This window comes from Monodelphis domestica, chromosome 7, assembly GCF_027887165.1.
Source record: "Monodelphis domestica isolate mMonDom1 chromosome 7, mMonDom1.pri, whole genome shotgun sequence".
Lineage (NCBI taxonomy): Eukaryota > Metazoa > Chordata > Mammalia > Didelphimorphia > Didelphidae > Monodelphis > Monodelphis domestica.
Window position 1 is genome coordinate 87,963,083 of NC_077233.1, and position 19,133 is coordinate 87,982,215.

The 19,133-nt window shown below is 36.9% G+C and overlaps 1 protein-coding gene across 8 annotated transcripts in view; it reads right to left on the reverse strand.

The window, feature by feature from the left end:
- Positions 1 to 19,133, reverse strand: part of RAD54L2 (RAD54 like 2) — a 202,898-nt gene that overhangs the window by 30,592 nt on the left and 153,173 nt on the right. For 6 of the 8 annotated variants that reach the window (XM_016424608.2, XM_056804998.1, XM_016424612.2 and 3 more), the window contains 7 exons: positions 13,352 to 13,550; positions 11,664 to 11,824; positions 9,555 to 9,689; positions 9,047 to 9,279; positions 7,307 to 7,489; positions 3,173 to 3,306; positions 634 to 830 (listed from right to left, as the gene is read on the reverse strand). In XM_016424608.2, coding sequence (XP_016280094.2) covers positions 634 to 830; positions 3,173 to 3,306; positions 7,307 to 7,489; positions 9,047 to 9,279; positions 9,555 to 9,689; positions 11,664 to 11,824; positions 13,352 to 13,550 — 1,242 coding nt within the window. The remainder of the gene's footprint in view (positions 1 to 633; positions 831 to 3,172; positions 3,307 to 7,306; positions 7,490 to 9,046; positions 9,280 to 9,554; positions 9,690 to 11,663; positions 11,825 to 13,351; positions 13,551 to 19,133) is intronic. The other 2 variants (XM_007500532.3, XM_007500535.3) reach the window with 1 other exon arrangement.

Here is a 19,133-nt window from a genome sequence, read left to right on the forward strand (position 1 = left end):
CTATTAGAAAAGACTTCTAACTCTATCATTGGGTTTGAATGTCTTTTTAAAAAAAACCTTCACTTCCATCTTGGAATCAATATTATGTATTGGTTCCAAGGCAGAAGAGCAGACTTGCTCAGAATTACATAGCTAGAAAGTACCTGAGGCCAGATTTGGACCTGACTTTTAAAGCCACCTAGCTAGACCCCTGGGCTCAAAAGTCTTAACACATGAACAGATCCAAGAAACTGATAAGAGTTTAATGGGTTATAAAGAAGGTCCTTCCTGACCACAAAAAGAGCCTCCAAGAGAAGGGACAGAACTAGCAGATATAGGGAAATTAGCTTTGCATCTAAAAAAATCTATAAAGTCTATAAAACATCTATAAAGTGCTAAATTTCCCCTTTTAATTAACAATCAGGAAAATGTCGACACCACTTTAATGCTTCTTTGTGTGTTTTATAAGTTTTTCTCAGGGATTTTTCTCTGTCCCCCAAACTCTGCACTCTTGGTAAGAAGACAAACTATATAGCTAGTAGGGTCAGGAATCCTCAGCCAGGGTTCTTCCCACCAGGCTGCACACACACTGTCACAATTTGGGAGAATAGCACTAGCACTTACTTATTATACAAGTAGGGGGAGGCCACCCACCTTTCATGAGTTCTTGTTGTCGGTCCTCCTCATCCAGGTCGATGATTACGGGACAAGCAGTTTTCTTGGTTTTCTTCTTCCTACCTGTAGCAAAGGATTTCTTCAGGGAGAGGAGTCGGTACATTTCATACCCCATCAGCAGCACCCCGCCCTCCGACACCCAATCAGTCACCACTTTAGCACGAGCAGCCGTTGTCCTAAAAAATGAACAGACAGAAATGACTACTGCTTTTTCATATTCCCTAGCAGCATTCATGAAAACAGATAACTATAGAACAACAGTTATTTATCTGTGACTCTAGAATGGCAATGACTTCAAACATTAGCTAATACTGTATATAAGTGGACAATTGCTCAAAACTCTCCCTCATTCCTCAAGAAAAGACTGTTACTGGGAGTAGGTCAGGTCATGAAAAAATGTTAATCAATAGGCTCAAAGACATATTACACATCAAGGAGATCAGTCACAGAAAATCCCATTCTAAAGTATAAGATTCCCTAGATAGGTACTTAAAAATAAAAATGTTATGCTTGTAAGAAATACAGTATATAAGGTAGAAAAGAAGGAAAAAGCATCCAGCAAAGGTCTGTAAGTAAATAGTAAGATAATTCCAAATATATGCATCCCTGTAACATAACAAGTACCTGACATTAATAGCAGGGATGGTGATCTGAAAGAACACAGTGAACAAAACCAAATCAAAGTTCCCATTATAAAATGAAACCTTGCTTCAAAAAACAGACTTTGGCTAAGAGGTATTGACCCACCCAGGGCATCTGAAAGGTGGAGACTTATTAAACTCCAAGGTTTAATAGTTATTCCAGCAGAGTAAAGCAGATTCTTTAGTACTACTAGTGAAAAGAAGAGTTCTAACAACTCCCTTCTAACCTAAATTTTAGTAGCACTGATTCCCTTGGCTGTTCCTTCCCCAATCTACCTCTAAAACAGTAATCATATATTTATTGGGAAATCATACTTTAACTAAGACCAGGATTTAAACTAATACCAATAAAAATAAAACCATTTGCAAAGAAGAACTGCATCTATTGAATATCTGAAAAGGAAATTATTTTAACCAATGGAAGGAAAGGAAGACAAAGGTAAATGACAGATAGAACATGACACAATTTGATTATAGTCTCTGCATTCTTCCTTTTCCAAAGAGAAAATAGTAAATTCCTAGAATTTTACCTCCCCCCATTTTTTTCCTTTAATTGCTACATCTTCTAAGGAAGAAAAGTGACCAAAAGAGAAAGGGAGGAGAAGCAGACCCTTAGGATCATAAACTTGGGCCCAGGAGGGTCTTTAGAGATCATTTAGTTCAACCATGTAATTTTACCAGTGAAGAAAGTTAAGTCTTGCCCATGGTCACACAAACAAACATGGCAAAAGCTAGCTTTTGAACTCAAGTCCTCTGACTCCAAACCAGTTCTCTGTCCACTGAACCACTCTATCATGCTGCCTTCCATATTAGCATTAAAGCTAATGAAAGTTGATTACATCTCATTAACTGCATACTACACAGTATCTTACAGAGCAAAACTGAGGTAAAACAGGTTTCATATTAGTGGCCGGTCAATAGAAGACTTAATGTAATTGTGTAGGGAATTTCTATCACACTCTGATTTCCTAACTGCCTACATATAACTCCATCAAAAGAAAATTGGATGTTTGGAAAGGCAGTTTAGAGAACCTAACAGAAAACAGTTGGCTAGTTTCATGAGCAGAAAGAATACAATCCAAATTCTATAAGTTTTATCACCCCAGATTAATAGATTGAGAAGTGAAAGAGTTGAATTTCCAAAAAAAATTATGGAAGAGAAACAAGCATCTATATAGTGCCTATGATGTGCCAAACACTTTACAAATACTACCTCATTTTGTCTCTATAGTTAAGCTGTAGACATATTTATCATGTCCGATCTTCACAAACTGCACTGAGACTGAAACTAGAATGTTGTGTGTAAGGAACTACAAGAAAGTCCATTTTCTGCTCCTGCTGCTGCACCAAACAGTAAATGAGGTAGGTTGTAATAAGGCTGAAAGAAGGACTTAAACAGAGGAAATCTAAATTGTTATGGAGACATTTAAACTTAACCAATCAGGGAAAAGATAATACCTGTGCTTGAGGAATATCGCTTTGGAAGCTCTGTAGAGACCAGATTAGAGAAGGACAACAACAAAATGAAAAACATTTAAAGCACAAATAGCAATGAAAAGTAGATGAAAAAATAAACAAAAGAAAGCTGATACAGAAGATAAAACTATATGACAGGTTTACGGCTTAGACTTTACTAAGTCAAGGGACAGAACAGAATTCATTTTAAGAAAAGATAACTAAAATACAGAAGACAAAATTGGCAATCAGGAAGGATGGAGCATATATGAACAAAACACTGGTAAGCATCAGAATGCCAACAGATGTTTCAGGCTTTCATGGTGCCTGAAAGATAAAATGCTGGTTGAATTAAATTTAAAATAAAAGTATGTTGAGCAAATAAAAGAAGGAAATCAAGAGGGAAAAAGTAAGAGACCTACTTGTGTTCATCATTCAGAATGTGAACTTTAAAGAAGCGTGGCTGAACCTCTTCAGGTTTGTAGTCAGCAGGTAGAGCTTCAGGTGCTGGGAGCCACATGTTGAACTCTGCCAGCCAATTCTGAAGAGTGTTCACCTGTCAAAAGTAAAACAACAAGAGTTAGAGAAGGGAGAATATTTAAGGAACAAACCCAGAAACCATTTCATTTGCTATAAGTACTAACCAACACTAAAGAATAGAAAGCATATGGCCTATGTGAAGAAGACCTTAATATTTGCTATGATCCATTTATTCTTATGATTTCTAGTATTTTTAACAGGAATGGGTGTTGTATTTGTCAAAGGCTTTTTCTGCATCTATTGAGATAATCATGTGTTTTCTGTTAGTTTGGCTATTGATATGGTCATTTATACTTATAGTTTTCCTAATATTAAACCAGCGCTCTATTCCTAGTGTAAATTCCACCTGGTCATAGTGAATGATCCTTGTGACATACTGCTGCTATATTTTCTTTGCTAGTATCTTATTTAAAATTTTTGCATCTATATTCATTAATAAAATTGGTCTTTAATTTTCATTGTTTTTGTTCTTCCTGGCTTAGGTAGCAGTACTATATTCATTTCATAAAAAGACTTTGGTAGGATTCCTTCTCTGCCTATTTCCCCAAATACTTCATGTAGTATTGGGATTAGTTGCTCTTTAAATGTTGGATAGAATTCATTTGTGAATCCATCTGGCCCTGGGTATTTTTTCTTAGGGAATTCATTGATGGCTTGTTCAGATTTTTTCTGATGGTTAAGGATTTTATTTCCTCTTTTGCTAATCTGGGCAATTTGTATTGTTGTAAATATTCATCCATTTCACCTAGATCAGGGGTCCCCAAACTTTTTACACAGGAGGCCAGTTCATTGTCTCTCAGGCCACTGGAGAGCCGGACTATAAAAAAAAAAAAACTATGAACAAATCTGTATACACTGTCTGGGATAGCGGAGGCTGCAGTGCTAGCTGGGATGGGCCTGTCACACCTTGCACAGGCCCATCACCGCCACCACTATACTGGGCAGCAGTTTACACAGTGCGGAATCCCCTCCCCCAGATCACCACTTACCATGCTGATGCTTTCCATTGTGCAGCCACATAATTCTTTGTGTGCCTCTTTCTTGTTCAGTTTTTCTCAGAACAAGGCACCATACAAAGGATTATGTCACCGGAAGTAGTATTGTATGCAAGCAATGTGTGCTTTGTGTTACTGCCACATACAGTACTCCAGGAGCACAAGATGCAAATGTATCCTGTTCACTGACCACCAATGAAAGAGGTGCCCCTTCCAGAAGTGCGGTGGGGGCTGGATAATTGATCTCAGGGGGCCAGATGTGGCCTGCTGGCCGTAGTTTTGGAACTCCTGACCTAGATTACCAGATTTACTGATATACAATTGGGCTCCTAAAGATTGCTTTAATTTCCTCTTCATTGGTGGTAAGTTCAGCTTTTTCATTTGTGATACTTATTCTATTTTCTTCTTTCCTTTTTTATAAATCAAATTAACCAATACTTTTATTTTTAGTATATACCTAAAATCTTCAACAAGTATCATTTGCACTGAGGATAAGTTGGAAACCTTCCCAATAAGATCAGAAGTGAAACAAGGATACTCATTATCATCTCTATTATTTAATATTGTATTAGAAATTATAAGGTATTAAGTCAAATTTAAAAGAATATAAGTCATTTCCCAATTGACAATAAAGGATATGAACAAGCAATTTTCAGATGAAGAAATAAAAGTAATTAATAACCATATGAAAAAGTGTTCTAAATTACTCTTGATTAGAGAAATGCAAAATAAAACAACACTGGGATACTACCTTATACCTATTAGACTGACCAATATGGCAGTAAAGGAAAGTGGTAAATGTTGTAGGGGATATGGCAAAATTGGGACATTAATGCAGCGTTGGTGGAGTTGTGAATTGATCCAACTATTCTGGAGGGCTATAAAACTGTGCATACCCCTTGACCCAGTAATGCTAGGTCTGTATCCCAAAGAGATATTAAAAAAGGGTAAAGTAGAAAAAAAAGAAAAAAAGGGTAAAGTACTTTCTTGTACAAAAATATTTATAGCTGCTCTTTTTGTGGTGGCAAAAAGTTGAAAATTGAGGGAATATCCATCAATTGGGGAATAGCTAAACAAACTGTTGTACATGTTGATTATGTAATACTATTGTGCTAAAAGAAATGATAAGCAAGATGATTTCAGAAAAAGCTGGAAAGATCTGCAGGAACTGATGCAGAAAGAAATAAGCAGAACTGGGAGGACATTGTACACAATAACAAATACTGGACAAAGATTATCTGTAAACACTGGGTTACTCTCACCAGTACAATTACCTGGGAAAATCCTAAAAGATGGTGTTTTTTTTTTAAATTTAAAAAAAATTTTTCCCATGGTTATATGATTCATGCTGTCTACATCCTATTTCTCTCACCTGCCCCCCCGCCAAGTTGACAAGCAATTCCACTGAGTTATACATATCACTTAAAACCTATTTTCATATTATTCATTTTTATAATAATCTTTTAACAACAAAACCCCACATCATATACCCATATAAACAAGTGATGTCACATGTTTTGTTCTGCATTTTTACTCCTATTGGATTCTTTCTTTAGATATGGATAACATTCTTTCTCATAAGTCTCTCAGAATTGTCCTGGATCATCGCATTGCTATCAGTAGCAGTCTATCACATTTGATCACCCCACAATATTTCAGTTACTGTGTAAATGAATGTTCTCCTGGTTCTGCTTATTTCATTTCGCATCAGTTCATGTAGATCTTTCCAGTTCTTTTTTTTTTTAAACTCTTACCTTCCATCTAAGAATCAATACTATGAATTGGTTCCAAGGTAAAAGAGCAGTAAGAACTAGGCAATGGGGGTTAAGTGACTTGCCTAGGGTCACCCAGCTAGGAAGTACCCAAGGCCAGATTTTAATCTAGGATTTTCTGTCTCTAGGCCTGGCTCTCAATACATTGAGCCACCTAGCTGCCCCCTGGTCTTTCCAGTTCTTAAAGATATCAACTGGTTCATCTTTGCTTATAGCACAATAGTATTCTACCACTATCATATATCACAATTTGTTCACCCATTCCCCAATCAAGGGATATCCCCTCATTTTCCAATTTTTTTTTGCCACCACAAAAAGCACAACTATAAATGTTTTTGTACAAACAATAATGAAAAACTTATGACTGGGAATGCTATCTATCTCTAGAGAAAGAACTGATGGAGTTGTCTTTTGCATCAGTATATCTTTGGTTTTATTTGGGGGTTTTGATTATATATGAGGGTGTTCTTACAAAAATGACCAATATGGAAGTGTGTTTTGCATGACAATAAAAATATATGGAAACTTTTAAAAAATGTTCTGTTATGGTTTCCTAAGGACTCCAAATCAATTAACTTATATATGTAAGTGAACAATGAAGTTTCCTTACATGTATAAAGATACAAAACTACCTCCATACTTCATTGAATCTGTGGTTTCAGTCATGCAGGTATGGGTGTCCATGAGTAGTCCTTCATGTATGTCCATCACAAAATGACATAATACCCTTTGTAATTACTATTTATGTCTTTGCACAATCTTTTTCAATGGAGAATATTCACAATAACCTGGAAGATTGTCTTTAGTTCTTTATAATACCAATAAAAATAAATATATATATTTTAAAAAATCTTTGGCAGAAGAGCAGTAAGGGCTGGACAAGTAGGGTTAAGTAACTTGCCCAAGGTCACATAGCTAGGAAGTGTCTGAAGACAGATTTGAAACCAGGGCCTCCCATATGTAGTTCTGGCACTCTCCTGTGCTACTTAGTTGCCCCCAGTCCAGGATTTTCAACCTGCCTAGTAGTAGTCATTTCTATAATGAAGAGATATTAAACAGTTTTTAAAAATTATACGATGAGATCAGCACATTTAGGTGTAACATAAGCAATTAAAACACCAGTTTAAACAAGGTGGAAAAAATCTATAAGAGCTATGGAAAGACAGCAGATTAGAAGGAACACATTTTGATGCTGGGTTATAGAATACCAAACATGGTAGAGTTGGCCTAGATCCAAAAGGCTCCTTACCGGTACAATAGCAAGAACAGTCTTGGCTTCTGTGTGTCGGAAAAGGACATCTAGGAAGGAGATCACTTGTAGAGTTTTCCCCAGACCCATACTGTGAGCCAGAATACAGCCAAATCCACTGCTGGTTTTAAATCTCTCAAGGGACTCGACCAGGTTGTCATACAGGAATCGGATTCCACCTATCTATAGTTGAAAAGTCATGAGAACATGAAATGACAACATGAATGACAGAGTTTGCAACGTCCTTTTTTCTCGGACAATAGTAAAATCAGTAAGTCAGTAAGTAGTGGAATGGACACTTCATGCCTGTAATTGATGTTTCATATCACCTTAAAGCAGACTACTGCTGAACAACAGAAAGGGAGAGACTTAAGTTCAAGTTCTAGGTCAGACCTTTATTAGTTGTCTGACACTGGCCATATCATTGACCTCTGCAGGTCTCAATCTCCTCCTCTGTAAAATGGGGATAATAACAGTTCTGCTAAATACCACAAGGTTATTGTGAGAATCCAAGGAGAAAATGTGGGTACAAAAAGTATAAGTTTTTATTATTGCTGATAATGGTTTACAGGTGAGGTCTCTGAGAATAACACCAGAATGGAGTTCTCAGTGACTGTATATGTGAGAGGGCAACATTCACTAATATATTACACCAGAAGGTGTGGTGGAACTGAATAACTTAATTTGGAGTCAAATGATCTGGTTTGAACCCTGGCTCTGCTGAATACTAACTACCCCTTGTGACTCTTCATTAGTCATCTGGGTTTCCTTATCTGTGAAATAAGGAGGTTGGATTAAATGATTTTCAATGTCTCTTCCTATTCTATACTCTGTATCTCCTAATCCTAAATATGACATCCTAAGTGTTGGAAGGGACCATTGAGGTCACAAATTTCACCCTCCAACCCAAAGGAGGAACCCCTTCTAAAGAATTCCTAGCATGGTTATTAATTCAATTTAAAAATTCAATTATCAGTATTTCCAGTAACATAGTACTTCACTAATTCACTGGGTAACCCCATTCATTGTCAAGACAGTTCCAGTTAGAAGCTCTTTTCCTCTTTTTAACCAAAGCCTGCCTTCCCATAATTCTTACATTCTGATTCTAGTGGAGAGACATTAAAAAAAAAAAAGTCTACTCTTTCCTATAAAGGTGAGCCTATTAAGTATTTAAAAAAAAAAAAAACAACCTTTTATTTTCTGTCTTAGAAGTATCAGTTCCCAGGCAGAAGGCTAGGCAACTGGGATTATGTGATTTGCCGAGAATCACATAATTAGGAAGTGTCTGAGGCAAGATTTGAACCCAGAACCTCTCATCTCCAGGCCTGATGCTCTATCCACTGAACAACTTAGCTGCCCAACTTTAAGTATTTTTAAAGACTTAGTTGTGTTACTTTAAGGAACCATTAATGCAAAGCAAATTTTCTACTTTTCTCAGGGAAGAACTTAAATTCAAGCTTTTGTATCTTGTAGTAATCTCACTCAAATCTGTTTAGCAATAAAATTAGGAAAACAACTAAGGAATGGCTGAAATACAGTCCCCTTCCTCCCTTTCCCCTATTTGTTCCTAATACTTCTCAACTCATGATCAGATGAAATCTTGGAAAACCAGTAGCTAAGGAATTAAAGATCAAATTTTCTATACAACTCACAAATGCTTAGGAAAATCACAATTTATTAAGACAATAATAAGTAATGAGCAATGGAAGGAAAGAAGAAGAGTCTCAAGACTTCTAATACCTGATGAGGTTTCACTGCACGTGCCAACTGTGGGGCTAGGAAGATATTTTCCTCATTAGGTGGGTGGTTGATGTTGACAATGACTTGCCCCAGAGCATCTGACTGATTTAAGGCATCATTCACATGGGAGCCACTGCTCTCCTCTGTGGCATCACCATCCCCTTCATTGGCAGAATCGCTACTGTCCACAATTTGAAGGGCCTCATCCTCTCCGGAGCTAAGTTCGATCACTTCTGAGATATCAGGAAAGATTCAAGGGGATTTCACTGGTCATTTTCAAAACACAACAGAGTGCAAATTTTACTCTATTTGTTATCATCCCTGGAAGTTTAAGCATTTCCCTTTTCGAACTTCAAGTGGAAGTAATGAAAAAAATATATATATACATATATATATTTATTATATAGTAAGCCCCAAATTGTAGGAGAGGGAGATAGGAAGCTTTTTTATTTATAGATGCTGCTAAGGACGCACAGTAATACAAGACTAAGAACAAAACGCTTCTTACCATCTTTAATGCCATGCAGTATTCCCTTTGTTTCCTCCTCACTCCCACTGCTGGTGCTATCCAAACAAATAACTTCTTGGGCTAAAACCTGAGGGGGGAGCTGGGAAGCATCGCCTGCTCGTAAAACAATTTCTTCTGTGGAAAAAACAGATCAGTAGTTGGGGAGGATTGTCATAGACACAGGTCAATTAAAAAATATTTCCCTGAGACACAATGACCTTGTTTTTGTTCCCTTCTACTATAGTTTCATTCCTATCATGTCAGGAAGTTATCATCACCTAATAGCAATAACTTGGTCAGATATTTTCATTCTATTTTTAATCTCTATCTCTGAATAGGTTCATGATTGTTGATATTCAGCTCCCCAGGAGAACTGGTAATAATATTCCCATGGGAGAAATCAGGTCTTAGGACCCAAAAGTAGAGGGAAAATTAAGGAAAACCTCAACTGGGAAGATATATTTCAAATTGTCTTCCTAGCTAAAATTCTAAAGGTTACAATTTCAAATAATTTTTTTTAAAAATTGATTCATCATGAAGTGCTTTGAAGTCTCTTTTATATCTGAATCTTATTCTCTAGATTACTATAAACTACATAATCCCCTCTTCTTTGACTTAGACCTCTTCCTCGCCTTCTCCTTCCAACACTCTTTTAAGGGTTGTCATCTTCCCTCAATAAAATATAAATGCCTTGAGAGTAGGAATTGATTTGTTCACTTATATCTGTATCCCCACTATTTTGAGCAAGCACAGTGCCTGGCACATAGTAAGTATTTAATAAATGGTTTGTCTAGAGGCAGCACAGTGGACAGAGTAACAGGCCAGGAGTCAGGAGGATCTGGGTTAAAACCTGGCCTCAGATACTTTTTAAGTGGTGTGATCCTAGGCAAGTCACTTAACCCCCACTCCCTAGCTCTTAATGTTCTACTGTCAAACGATTCTAAGATAGAAGGGAAGGGTTTATAAGTAAGTAAATGATCTGTCTATCCTTATGTTTATCCTACAACAGTGATGGCGTACCTTTTAGAGATGGAATGCCTGCTCCCACCCCAGATAATGAATGTCACGCCCCACCTGCCCCACTTCATCTACTGGCCTGGTCCCTTACCCCAGACAGGGGAGGGAGGAAGCTCTCCCATTGGGCTATTGGGCAGAGGGGTGGGTGATGTGAAAAAATGTCATTAGGGTGGTGGAGAGGGGGAGGGGAGCAGCACTGCCCAAGTCCCTCTGCCTTTTTAGTAAAGAACTCAGGTGGACAACAGCACCTGTGACCACATATAATCTCCCTCTAAGAATATAAGCTTATCTCAGATCTCTACCATCAAATTGGCGCCTTAGATTTTGAGTTTAGACCAGGGGCTCCTAACCTGGATCCATAAACTTAGCTTGTTTTGTTTTTTTAACATTTTTTACAATTACAGGTAGGAAAAATTTTTGGCAATTATTTTCTGACATTTTGTGATTCACATTTTCTCCATCCCTTCCCAAGGCAGTAAAATAGTCTGATAAAGGTTATATCAATGCTTTCATGCAGTACATATTTTCATAGTCTTCACTCTGTGACTGAAGACACATATCACACATGCAATAAAAAACTCATGAAGGAAATAAAATGAAAGATGGTGTGCTTTGATCTGTAATCAGACTCCAACTTCCTTCTTTGGCTGTGGATAACATTTTTCATCATGAGTTCCATGGGGTTATCTTGAAACTCTGTTTTGCTGATAATAGTTTAATCCTTCATACAATATTTCTGTTACTATATGTACTGTTCTTTTGGTTCTGCTCACTTCACTTTGCATCACTTCATATAATTTTTTCCAGATTATTCTGAATTCATCCTTCCTTATGGCACAATAGTATTCCGTTACAGCCATATACCACAACTTGTTCAGTCATTCCCCAATTGATGGACACCCCCTAAATAAACTTTTTAAAGAATGCTTTCATAAATGTATTTCACTATAACTGGTTTCCTACATAATCCTATATATCTTATTTTTAGCATTTAAAAACAGGATTCTAAGAAGGAGAACATCAGCTTCACTAGTTTGCCAAAGACTTCCATGACACAAAAAGGTAAAGAACCCTTGGTTTAGACATACTTACCACCATGCCATATCTTTTTACCTGGGAGGTACTCTAGTGGTACAGTAGGGATAGGGGCAGGATAGTCCTTCCTCTGCTGTTCCAGCCGTTTTCTTCTTTCCAACTCTTCTTGTTGAGCTGCTTTGGTGACTGCCTCCAATTGATCCTCTCGTAGCAGCTTTCTAAGCATTCAGATAAAGAAAGGAAATCATTTCGGTTATACTGGTGGAATCCAACTAAAATGACTTTATGGCAAAATCCAAAGTAGGAAATGACCAGGTAAGTGAAAAGCAAGGAAAAGAAGAGATTAATTGCATTCATTTTAGTTTAAAGAAAGCATGTATTTTTCCCACTTAACCTGTAATTAGGAGGTCAAGAAATAAAACTTAGTAATCTTAGGGAAACCCTTAGCTCGCTGTACTTGTTGTTTTATTTCATAGTCACTAGAGAAGCCCAAACCTCAAGCCTCATCAGACAAGAAAGACAACATACTTCATAATGGTCAAGGCTATCATTTTGATCACTTTGGAGGTCTAACAGAATGGCCCTCTTAGAGTTCTAGAATTTTTTTTTTTTGAGGCTCAGTGCAAAAAAATAAAAAGTCTTGCCATCTGTTCTTAAAGCCCCAATCAATGTATGGAGGTTAATAATCCTGTTCTAAAATCCAGGTAAACACAGTCTAAATTCTGGTATGCCTTGCTCAACTGTAAAGGGTTCGTAGTAGTAGTAGTAGTAGTAGTAGTAGTAGTAGTAGTAGTAGTAGTAGTAGTCTCTCAGTAACCGAGGATGACGACTGTCTTTGTGCGTTTTTGTGCACAAAGATACTTGTGCATGAAGATATAAGTGGAAAAGTCGATGCAGAGACAGTCCCACTCTCGGCGTTGGAAGCCTGGGTCCAGTGGCACGAAAAGTCATTACACCTGGAGACTTCCTCAGTTGCATTGGATGGCCGTGTTGTCTTTTGTGCTCCAACATGCCCTGAGCACTCCACAGTGCTTTGCTGCGTTGCCATCTCAGCCACTGAACCTTCTTATTGGTTTCTTCAGTGTGTTCGGCCGAAGCAGTCTTCACATGCTGGGTGAGCAAAGCCCTGGTTCACCAGGGGTCGACGATCTAATGGCTACCCTCACAAGGTTTAGCCGGCCTGTCGAAGCCGTTGCCCGGGGTGTGGCCTCTGCTGCATGCTAGCAGCTACTGGGAGCCACAAGTGAGAGCTGGGTGTCAGGTGGGGGTAAGAGGCTGGAGAGCTGCCCTAGGAGGGCACGACAAGCCCTCCAAAGCAGAGATACTACCCCTCCCTGAGCACCCCATACACCCATACACAGTTCAAAGTACAGGGACTGATAAAGATCTAGGTATCTGGGTTTCTGATAGTAGGGATATAGCCACATTTATCCACATTTCCCAGCAATGATTAAGATCAATTCTTATCACATTGGAATCTGTTGGCCATCAAGACCCAAGGATTGAACACATGTCCTGGGAATCACTTGAACTATCAACTAGGATCCAGATTGAAAATACTGTCCAGAATCTTCTTTTTCAGCAGTTTGGGAAATATTTGCCCTGCTAATAAACTCAATATTAATATTACCAGCATCATCAGTCATAGAAATGAATTTCCTACTTGTGCTGGGGATAGGGAAGTCTGGGTGAAGGAAGAACAGGTGTTTATTGTATAATGCTCCCTAATATCTTATATTACTCACCTTATGTTTCTCCTCATGTGGTAAGGTTTCTGAGCCCTCTTTTTTTTGGTGTCCTCAGAGGTCAGGTTCTTGCGCTGGTTCTGACCAAGGCGCTCTGCCCTTTTGCTCTGAGATGAGGTAGTTGAAGTAGAGTGCTGCCATTCCCCATCTTCTTCAGACTGGGTATGTTCAGTGCCATACACGCCTTCTCTGGACTGGTCTAAAAAGAGAGCAAAGAGAACAGATGTTTTGGACCAATTATAACGTCTCTTAGGCTATTCTAGTTCAGGAAGGTAGTGGAAGCTAGAGGGTACAGTTCTGGCGTAGAAGTCTCTGTGTAGTTCCAAACCCTCTATACCTAAACAGATTGTAAGAATCATCATTGAACTTGGAGTTTCTCCTGAGAGATAAGCACCATTCAAATAAAACAAGTTTATTTCAAACTCTGACAATGAAGTTTTTCTATTTGGCAGAATATGTGAATTAGAACACCAAAATATGTTCAATGTACCCAAGTTCACACAACCACATCCATACTTGGTCTTAAACCTCAAATGGCACTTAAGACACACAGACACTTAGTGTTTTGCAAGAAGGAGGTATTCAGAAACTATCTTCATGCCATGCTACCTTATACCCACAACCGGGTGCTCCAGTTCCCATTCTTTGAACCAAAATCTGGACTGGTCAGAGTTCTCTATAACTAGTCAATACCAATCCATCACAATAGTGGTTTCCAGGCCCCTTCCCCAGCACTTTCCACCACAAGCTTTGGGAACAGTAATCAAATCAATATTACCATTCCTAGAAAGACCAAATCATATGCCACAGGACTCCACAGGACTCTACTCATCATTGTAACTTCCCCGTCCAAAACATTCTTTCCTAGATACTATTTCCCTATATACACAAATGTGATGCTTCCCCTGTTTGAATGTAAACTCAATAGTTTTGCTTTTACATTTATATCTCCAGTGCTCACCACACTATTTGTCTGGCACAAAGCAAGTATTTAATAAATGACTTTTTTATTCATTCAATATTGATCCAATATTTGATCATGTACTCAAAAAACTTAAATTGATAGACTGCTTTAAGTTTTGTATTATCTTCAATCTTCACAATAACCCTGTTAGTAGTCCAAATATGATTATTCCTATTTAGTTTTAAAATTCAATTTTATTTCCAGGTCCAAATTTTCCACTTCCCACTCATTTAGAAGGCAAGAAAACTAAGATCCATTATAAATATATAGTCATGCAAAACAAATTTTAGCATTAATCATGCCACCCCCCCAAGAAAAAGACAAGAAAATATGCTTCAAAATGCACTAAGTTAATCAGTTCTCTATTAGGAAGTGAATAGCATATTTCATTATGAATCTTTTGGAATTGTGGTTGGTCACTGTATTGATTAGTTACCAAGTTTTTTAAGTGGATTGTCTTTTCGATACTATTGTAATTGTATGAATTGTTTTCTTAGTCCTGTCCATTTCACTTTGGATTAGTCCATACGGATATTCCTAGGTTTTTTCCTGAAACGATTCCCTTCACTTCTTATAGCACAATGATATCCCATCACATTCACATACCATAACTTATTTGATCATTCCCCAATCAATGGGCCTCCATTTCTAATTCTTTGCTACCACAAAAGAGCTGTAATAAATATTTTTTAACATATAGGTCCTTTCCCTTTTTCTCTGATATCTCTGGGATATAGACCCAGCAGCTGTATTGCTAAGTCAAAAGGTTAACAGTAAAAAAAAAAAGGTTAACATTTAACATTTAACAGCTTTTGGGGCATAGCTCCAAATTGCTTTCCAGAATGGTTGGACTAGTTCAAAGTTCCACCAACAGTGTATTAGTTAGTGTACATGTTTTCCCCCATTCCCTCCATCAGTTGTCATTTTCCAATTTTGTCATCCTAACCTCAAAATTGCATTTCTCCAGTTATTTCTAATTTAGATTATATATATGGGTATTGATAGTTTGGAATATTTGCTCAGAAAACTGCCTATTCATATCCTTTGACCTACTGCCTCATATTCTTTGAATAATTGGGGAATAACTTTAAATTCTCATAAATTTGACTCAGTTCCCTATAGTTTAGAAATAAAACCTTTTATTAGTGAAACTTGCTGCTAAGATTTCCTGTTTTCTGCTTTTCTTCTAATTTTTACCTGCATGGTTTTATCTGAATACAAACTTCTTAATTTCATATAAAATTTTCCATTTTACTTATTGTGAACCCCCTCCACCTCTTGCTTGGTCATAACCCTGTAATTTCCATTGGGCCAAAAGTAACAAGTCTCCCTTTTCTGCTAGAGGACTCTTTAAATCCTTGAAAGTTATTATATCCCATGAAAATTGTATTTTCTCCAAGTGAAATCTCTCCAGTTTCTTCTAATGACTCATGCATCACAGTCTCCAGAGCACTCATCATCTTTGCTAGGTTGGCAATGTTCTTCATAAAATGTGGTGCCCAGAACTCAATATCATACTCTACATGTCATCTGACAAGAGCAGAACTGTATCCACCATTATACCTTTCTTTCTTAAAAAAAAAAAAAGAAAAGAAAAAGAAAACCCTTACCCTTCATTTTAGAATCAATATATCAACATTATTTCCAAATCAGAAGAGTGGTAGGGGCTAGGCAAAAAGAGTTAAGTGGCTAAAGAATCCTCAACACTAAAAATCCTTCTGTCATTTTTGTCAATTTGATAGGTGTAAGGCAAAACCTTAGTTGTTTTAATTTACATATTTCTTGCCATTAATGATTGAGAAATCTTTCCTGCTATTAGTAACATAATTCGCATGATTACTGGACCTATATGCTTTAGAACATTATCAGAAATGATCTTGATGACAAGATTTATTTCCCCATTTAAAGCTTGCCTTCTAATCCTAGTTGAAAAACATATTCACATAATAGTCTTTTGATTGTATGTAATCAAAACGATTTTCTCTTTTTCTGATTACCTCTAATCTTTGTTTAAGAACTTTCTCTTACCTTAGGGAAGGTTCCTTTCCCCAGCCAGAACAAAAGAAAAAGTCACTGTTCCAAATAATGTATAGTCTAGCAAAACAAACTTCCACACTGGCCATTTTTTTAAAAAGTCTTATTCTGTACTTTGTATCTCATTCAGTATATAATCCTTAACCTTTCTATGAGGAGGTGATAGCTTGTTTTAGCATTACCTGTCCGGAATCCTTGTTGGCAATTACACTTATCAGAGTTCCTAATTCAAAGTTTTTGTATTTTTCCATACTATCGTCTTTGTAGAAATTATTCTCCTTTTCCTGTTCACTTCAATCTGTCTTCCCAGGCTTATTTAAAGCTATACTTTCATCATTTCTTTAGAAACAATAAAATTTTATCACATTCCAAAATTTGTTCAACTATTCCCCAGTTAAAGGACACTCCCCTCAAATTTCCATGCATTGACACCACAAAAAGGACTAGAAACATTCTTTGAGAATGTTTTACTTACAAATAATCCCTACTTTAAATTTCTCCTTCTTCTAATTTCCCCTTTCTCTATTTTCTTATTGAGCTAAATATGTGTACACGATTCTGTGTATATGTGTTCTTCCTTCCTTTTTACTAATTTAGAAGAGTACCAATTACTTCTCTCATTCCATCCTCATTTGTATAAATGTATATTTGGGAACCCTGAATAAATGAGATTATTTTGTCTAATCTTTCTTTTACTCCCCCCCTGACTTACATTATATTATCTTCCCATTTTTTTCTAAAGATTATCAAGACATGAAAGAACACCATCAAGGCTTGACAGTCTAATTAGAACCACTCTATGAACCCTTATGATGACAGGGTTCATAGGCCACATAAGGATCATTTCCAAATATGAACATGAGTAGTTTATTCTTTAGTCTCTTTTCATTTATTCCTGTTTACTTTTTTTATGTTTTTCCTCACTCCTATATTTTAACTGCAAAGTATCTTTACAGCTCTGGTCTTTTCATCAGGAAGTTATAAATCCTCTATTTCATTTCTCCCCCTAAAGTATTATATTCAATTTTGTTGGGCTAAGTTATTCTTGGCTGTAGGTCAATATCCTTTGTCCTCTGGAATATTGTATTATGTTCCTTCATATCCATGGCTACTAAATCATGTGTGATTAAGGGAAAGGACTATTTTTTAAAATTAATATACTCAGCACTTAGCACAATGCTTGGCACATATAGAAGGTAGTGAATAAATTCCTATTTACTGAACTGATTCCTAACTATGGTTCCTTGGTACTTGAAGTCTTTCTTTTCTTTTTTTTTTAAACCCTTACCTATTGGTTCCAAGGTAGAAGAGCAGTAAGGGCTAGGTAATGGGAGTTAAGTGACTTGCCCAGGGTCACACAACTGGGAAGTGTCTGAGACCAGATTTGAACCTAGGACCTCCCGTCCCTACACTTGGCTCTCAATCCACTGAGTCACCCAGCTGCGCCCTTGAAGTCTTTCTTTCTGGTTGCTTTTAGGATTCTCCTTTGATTTGGAAGCTCTGAATTTTAATTCTAACATTTGTTTGATATTTGACTCAGAAAGTGAGGAAGATCATGAACCTTATGAATATATCTAATTTTACAATCAAGATCACAAAGCTTTACAAGAGTGGGAGACAGATGATTACATTAACAACTCAAATCAAGAACAAAAGATCCTGTCAGAAGAGTTATTTCAGAACATAGAATACACAAACTCATTAGAAGAAATGCTGGCTGCATTGGGAGTCAAGAATTATCAAGAACCATATGAAAAGTATGAGTTTGAAGAAGAAGACACTGAATTAGAAGTAGAACAAAATTATATACCTGATAGAAAACAAACAGAAGAAGAAGCAAACAACATAATGATCCTATTACACCTTCCTTTCTCTGGCTTAGAACTTCTCACAAACAAGATTGTTAATTAACAAAATATATACAAGCTTTACAAACAAGAATAACAGAGTTGCATGAAATGGGCTTGATACAACAAATAGTACTCCTGGATTACGATTTGTACAAAATCAAACCAGGAGATATAGTATACTTAAAAAATTTCAATAGAAAATTGGCTACAGACATAAAATGGACTGGACCACAAGAAGTATTGCTTACCACCCCAACACCTATAAAAACCACAGGGAAAGACTCATGGTTCCACTGTTCCCATGTAAAACCAGAAAAATTCAACATCACTGTAACAGACATAGGAGATAATTAGACAAAAGATAGTGCTGAGAAATGAAAACAAAAACTGATTAACATCAAAAAGTACACCACAAAGAAATAATAGTGACACATAATGTGTGAGACAACAAGATCTCAGTAGTCAAGCATCCCACAGTGAGAAGATAACTTTCCAACCCAAAGGAAAAGCATCCCTGAGGAAAAGATTTTGAACCAGCCCAGAGGAAAAGATTTTGAACCAGCCCAGAGGAAAAGATTTTAAACCAGCCCAGAGGAAAAGCATCAAGAAAAGCTGCTAGAGAGAAGAAACAAAGAGGAAAAGTAAAAATGGACAGCTAAGACTTTGAACTTTGTAAATTTGTTTATATAAGAAAAGGACAGATGGAAAATGAGACTTATATGTAAGACTGTGTTGAAAAAATAAAACAAAATTAATTTCACATATTAGGGAAATAGCATGCATCACTACATAACTTGGAAGAAAGAAGAGATCCATCAGTCAAGATGAGAAGGGGAAATCTGAAGAAACTTGATAAGTATTAATTCAACACAGCACTATTAGACACAAAACACAAAATCACAAAGTGACATATTGGGAGACCTTGTTTAAATAA